This window comes from Athene cunicularia (assembly GCF_003259725.1).
Source record: "Athene cunicularia isolate RWA chromosome 8 unlocalized genomic scaffold, athCun1 chr8_part1, whole genome shotgun sequence".
Taxonomy (NCBI): domain Eukaryota; kingdom Metazoa; phylum Chordata; class Aves; order Strigiformes; family Strigidae; genus Athene; species Athene cunicularia.
This window is the reverse complement of record NW_020799109.1, coordinates 5867248-5873247: the sequence shown is the minus strand read 5'-3', so window position 1 is coordinate 5873247 and position 6000 is coordinate 5867248. Positions and strand designations below refer to the sequence as shown.

The following is a 6000-nucleotide window of genomic DNA, read 5'->3' as shown; positions in this document are numbered from 1 at the left end:
CCCCCCCCCCCCCAAAGTACCCCCCAAAGTAAATGAAAACCCCCAAAAAACCCCCAAAGTTAGCTGGAGATCACAGTTTCAAAGTCCCAGGTCAGATTAACTTTCTTTCGGTGGATTTAAAAACAGAAAAAAATTAAAAAATCAATTTTTGCAGTGAACCAGCTGAAGGACTCTGGGGAAGGGAGGGACAGAGATTTCTTCTCGTATTCAGAGGGGGGGTGGGGGGGGAAGACTAACACAGTGCATGCCACAGTCACAGAGAGCAAGATCACGATTCATTCGAGGATGTGATCCTAGAAGGGGTTAACTGCGTTAACAAAGGTGGTGGAGTCTCTTCCCCAAAGCAGATCTTGTTAACTGGAGGAGGAAGCGTTGTGCTGCAAACGAACCAAAAAAACCCCAAAAATAGAAGGGAAAAAAACCCCAAAACCAAAAAAAAAAAACAACAGGCCTTCTGAACGAAAACCACCATTGTAAACTGTCCAGTTTATTTAAAAAAATGACTACAACAGAGACAACATGAGATTTTATATCTAGACTAGCTTCCTGGTGTCGCACGGCACAAACATACAACAGGTTCGGTTTCTGTCTTTATTTAAAAGAACAAAGCAAAGAGATCGGAGTTGGGTGCTAGAGGCTTCCGTTTGTTTCCAAAAAGAAGTGTCATGTACATATATAAACCCTTCTGCACAAAGAAGGGTCTTGTCATGTCTTGAAATATTTTAAGTTTTGTCCTTCATGTTTTATGGAATAAAAAGTTCAGCCTTTTTATTGCATGAAACTAAACCTGGGGTTTTGGCCCCCGCCACGCGTCTCCCTGCCCATACACCTAGCTTCTTCTTCTTCTTCTTCTTGCATAATTCGTTGAGAACCTCCGAACGGCAGCTGACTCTCTTGATCCTGGAGAGGAGGAGGGGGAGGGAAATCACACACTCATCGTCATGCTGGGGGAATACTGGAAGAGAGACAGAGCCAGGGTGAGAAACCAGGCGGGCCAGACCCCTGGACACCGAAGCGGGGTGGCAAAAGGAGGCTGATGACAACTCTACAGCAACCTAATTGCATCTAATAAATCAGGAGGAGAGGCTATGCTGGAGACTTGGATTTATCAGGGCATGGTCTGCTCTGTAACTTGCCTTTCCAGGGAGAAAACCATCAGAACAGTATGGGGTGAGATGCAATTAAAAACAAATAATTAGCATACGCATGTGTATATGCTGCTAATAAAGAAGAGGAGGGATGTCTGCAGCCACACACAGCACCTTGCATCAGCCAGGCCAGCACAGCTGGCTGCATCTGCCCCAGCTCCCCTCCATCCTGCGGGATCGTCTCCCCTCCCTTGGTGCACCCCCCTCCCGCCGAGGACCCGGGCTTGCACCCACTAGTGTATTTCTTCCTTCCCGCTTTCTGTCCTGGCGCAGCTCACACACAGCACAACCCAGGTCCAAAAGGCACCCGCTGCCAAATCCACCCGCCCCTGCCCCGGGGACCAACCCCCGTCCCCAGGGAGGCACTCACTCACATTGTCATTTTGGAAGGAATGGAGAAAGTTGCCTCCCAGCTCCCCGTCGTCTCTTGGAGTTCCCGGGGGATTGCTAATGCCACTTATGTTGTTTGGAGAATTCTGTGGGAGATGGGGGAGGGAGGAGGTGGTGAGCAGGTCCCTGTGCCCCCCCCAAACACGGTGGGGGCAGGACGCAGTCCCGCCTGCCCCAGTCATGTCCCCCCGACGTGTCCCCATCCATTGGGGTTACACCGGCACCCTGGTGCCGAGAAAAGGGGGACCCACACACCCGCTCTGCAGCTCACTTACTTTTGGAAGTCCATCTATGTCTCCTGACCCTGCACAGGGGGACAGACAAAAGGAGAACAGCCTTACTGACCATGCAGCAATGGCCCCGTACCCTGCCACCGCCCCCACTGGTCCCTCTTCTGATTTCCAGCCAAAGGCTCTGCTTCAAGCACTGGCCCAAACTGGGGGCTGACCCTGGGACGGGATCAGGCACTGGGATGCTCCGCCAGCGAAGGCACCCAAATCCACAGCTCCCCCCTGCACAAGCACTCACCTAACGATCCGTTCATGTGATGGGGCTCCATGCCGCCCATGCCGCCCATGGGGCCGTCAGAGCCGGGGCCCATCGGGAACTGCAGGAGAAAAAGGCAACAAAACCAAAATCAGCCACAAACCCACCCCGGGCACGTCTGCCACAGCCCCGGCAGCTCCTGGGGACTGTCCCCTCCCCAGCCATCCCTCTGGAGCGGGGCGAGAAGAGGGACCCATGCACCCCCTGAGGCTGCAGGGCACAACTGGGGGCTCGTGGTCCTGTTGGTTCACCTAGAAAATTTGGCCAGATGGGTGTGGGCAGACCCAGACCTGTGGCAGCACAGAGGGCTTCCTCCAATCAGCATTTAATGAGATTTAAATCAGCCCGTATCCCGCAAACCACAGCATCTCGCCGGGCACACAGCTGCCACCACCTTGGCCGGAGCAGCAGGACTGCTGCTTTCTAATAAGCATAAAAAATTAACAAAGTTGCCGAAGAGTTAATCGCTTTTTGATGGTTTGTTTTATTTCTGTTTTGTAACAAATGGCTGAAATCAATTAAACTGCTTTACTCTCAACTGATGAAGTTAATTATGATTTGTTATGGTATCTGATATGTAAATTATTAGAAAGCAGACTTACATTCGATCGACTGCCTGCGGGCGGTACTGGATTAATCATTGTGTAGATGTTGTCACTTGAATTTGTTGAATCTGTGGAACAGTGAAGCCCAGTAAGTCGGGTGATTAATTCATTTCTTAATTAAAACAAACTCATGCCACTTGAACTCATTCTTTTGTATTTTATCACCTAAAATTCCCTCTAAGTACCACCATTTTCTGCCTAATTTGTATTTAATGAAGATCCACAAAGTTTTTAATCACAGAAATTCAACTGTGAAAAATAATTCAGCTCCTAGCTGGGAAGCATGGGGAAGTAATTCCCCACTGTGTAGCATTCCCCACCTCCCCGAGCCCCACAGCATCCAAATCCAAAGGGGGATGTAAAAACATCCCCAAACGCCATCCCAAGTCCAAGCAGCCCACACTGCTCGCTCCCCAGAAAGGCGAAAGCTACATAAATCAGTTATTGCTGGTGGGGCAGGGGTTGCCCGTGCTCTGTGGCGCAGCCCCAAGGATGGGGGCTCCTGGCAAGGGAAGGGGCAGGAGCCCAGGAGGGCTGGACCTGGAGAGGGGGGGCTCGGGGGGCTCGTACCTGCAGGACTGGGCATGATGGGCGTCCCCGGAGGACCGCCGCCGCCGGGCGGACCCTGCAGAGAGACAAAGCGAGGGTCAGCCACGCAAGCACAAGCATCACCCAACTGCCCAGGTTTTCAAACGCCTCCTCCGGCTGGACCTTGCAACCCCAAGCCCAGTTCCCTGTATCGATTCCCCCTCCAAAACCACACGAGCTCCCTGAGCCGTAACACCTCCACACCCCAGCGACAGGACAGACGGATGGAGCAGGAGGACTCACCACGTATGTACCAGGCGATGAAGAAGAGTATGGGATCTATAGAGAGAAGAGAGCCAGGTTCAGACACGGGGTGCACGGGGGCTGCGCCTCAGCAGGGCACAGCCAAGAGCCCCCACTGCCCCCCCAGCCCAGCCAGGACGGGGGTCCCAGGGTCCACCAGCTGCACCCCACCGCAGGGAGAGCAGCGCAGGAGCAGGGCTTAAGCTTTAGACACAGCACCTCAACAAGAAGCCAGGGAACCCCCTCTCGCTAGCAGGATTCAGCTAACGGGGAATGGCCTCATTTGCAGGACGGTCCCTAACCAGCCCTGCTCTCACTTCAGGGACCACGAGATACTCACTGAGTTAGCACTGCTGGGGTTCGGCCACGGTCTGCCTGCTCCCGGCCCCCTGGGGTCAAAATTAAACAGGAAAAAAAAAAAAAAAAAAAAGGGGTGTTTTTATCAGTTCGGTCCCACAAAGCCCGAGTCAGCAGCCAAACACCCCCAGCGTGGGGTCTGCCTTACATGTTAATTCCAGGCATGCCGGGACCGAGGGAGTTGGGTGGAGGTCTCATGCCGCTGCCATAGTTCTGCAACGATAACCAAGGGTCAGTCTACCATAAGGGGAAGGGAAACCAGAGAATGAAAAAAAAAACCCCAAACTAAGAAACAAACAAAAAACCAAGAGGGTTAGTTTGCAAAAATGAGCTTTAAAAAAAAAAAAATTAGATGATGATGAACGTAGAGGCCATTACCAATTGCTTTTATAAAAAAATCAGGCAGCTGAATATGGAAGGGAGCCAGTCTGAGCCCCAGAGTGCCCCCCCAGTCTCTGATGCCCTGTTGGTGGAGGGAAAGCAGCCCCCTCCCAGCTCCAGGAGACAAATCTGCTCACAGCCCCCAGGCGCCAACAACAGCCTTTCGGGTTTCTCTTTTTGTGCAGGAGAAAACAGGAGCAGGAAGAGAAAAGCTGCATCGCATGGAAGGTTATTGCTGCAGCGTAAGGACAGGAAAAGGCTGCACGAGCTCCCTCCGAGATGGAGCATCCCCTGCTCCCAGGATGACGGCTGGAGTAGGGAAAACCAAGCCAAGCTTGTTTTCCCGTTGCTTCCCAGCTCTCTGCTACATCTCCCGGAGCTGCGGGGAGCAGGCGAGGGCAGGCAGCCCCTCGGGGCTCCTCTCCTGGCTTATTCCACCCCGGCTTAGCCTCCAGCTGGGACCAGGAGCCTCAGATCTGCATCCCTCATCTCCTAAAACCAGCTCTAGTACAAAGCCAAGCCCAAGGCGGTGAAGGAAGAGGAATCCCCCGAATGCTGCGCTCCATTTGGTCTGCGCTTTGCTCCCTGTGCCCCCCGGGCAATGTGCAGCCAGATTTAGGTCGTGCTGCTGCTCCTCCCCTCCCACCTTCCTGCCACAATGCATCTTTTTGGGCTGTATTTCTGCCATTTAGAGAAAAAATTCCTAGGGCAGGAGGAGGGACGGCTGGCCGCTTCCTATTTTGCAGCCCCTCAGAGCGCTCCGAGCTGGATTTTAAATGCAATCCTTCAGTGCTGTTGATTTTTCTCTGCATTTATGGACGCACCGGAGCACGGTGCTCTGCTGAGGGCATTGCCAAAGTTTGTTTTGAAGAGGCAGAAAAGGGTTTTCCCAAACAAATTACCGGCAAGTCCTTAATTGATTGAAATCCAGCCATTTACACTGAATAGCAGCATCAAACCCCTTGTTTAAAAAAAAAAAAAAAAAAGCTCAGCGGTTTTAATTGGAGCTGAAAGGCTGGAAAACGAAGCCATCTGAAAGATGCTCAGAGAGGGTGGGGAGGGAACGCAGCTGTGCCGAGCGACCTGGATGCCGGGCTCCAGCAAGATACCACCGAAACCCAGCAAGCTACAAACCCTCTTTGTAGAGGCACCAGCAAACCTGATCTTGGCCTCTGCAGAGCTAAAACAGTGACTATTAAAGGGAAAAAGGCAGTGGTGACTGGTTGTAAGGGATGATTCATCATTGGTGTGTAATAAGTAGCTGCTGTCAGGTCGCCGGGATGTCCTGGCTGGATGCTCTGCAGCCCTTTGGACTAACTTAAGGAGTATTTGGGAAGGTCCTGATGCAAAGCTTAAAGAAAAAAGCAGCCCATGACACGCAAGGTGTGAGGGGCTGCTGGGTTTGGGTGGCTATTTTCAGTGGTTGCCTGCATAGGCGCCGGTTCCTGGATGGCTGCGGGGAGGCAGCGCCCCGTGGGTGCCAGATTGGGAAGCCCAGCTCTTCTCCAGGGGAAGGCTGCCTTTTAAAAATCCTCTCCCTAATGTACATACACAGGGAACGGCGGAGTCAAAAATAAAGCTCTGAACATTTCACAACTCCTGCCGGCTCCCAGAGCCGCCGCATCCCACGCGGCGCTGAACGCGCGCTCGCGGCTTCCAAGTTTCACGGCGAGCTCTGCAAGTGGGAAGCGAGCAGCCTCCCCCAGGCAAACCGCCGCCGCTCTCCTTGGCGCAGGCCACGC

The 6000-nt window shown here is 52.9% G+C and overlaps 1 protein-coding gene across 2 annotated transcripts in view; it reads right to left on the bottom strand.

Annotated features, from left to right (window-relative positions):
• Window positions 1-110: 110 nt before the first annotated feature.
• The window catches only part of SSBP3 (single stranded DNA binding protein 3), a 53629-nt gene continuing 47739 nt past the window's right edge, over window positions 111-6000 (bottom strand). Inside the window, exons 7-15 of one of the 2 annotated variants that reach the window (XR_003398922.1) lie at window positions 4026-4090; window positions 3861-3909; window positions 3521-3556; window positions 3260-3314; window positions 2687-2757; window positions 2067-2145; window positions 1810-1842; window positions 1523-1624; window positions 111-955 (exon numbers count right to left, since the gene is read on the bottom strand). Coding sequence is in view for 1 of the 2 variants with exons in the window: in XM_026853923.1 (XP_026709724.1) it covers window positions 926-955; window positions 1523-1624; window positions 1814-1842; window positions 2067-2145; window positions 2687-2757; window positions 3260-3314; window positions 3521-3556; window positions 3861-3909; window positions 4026-4090 (516 nt within the window). In the remaining variant the exon portion in view is untranslated. The remainder of the gene's footprint in view (window positions 956-1522; window positions 1625-1809; window positions 1843-2066; window positions 2146-2686; window positions 2758-3259; window positions 3315-3520; window positions 3557-3860; window positions 3910-4025; window positions 4091-6000) is intronic. The other variant, XM_026853923.1, reaches the window with a different exon arrangement.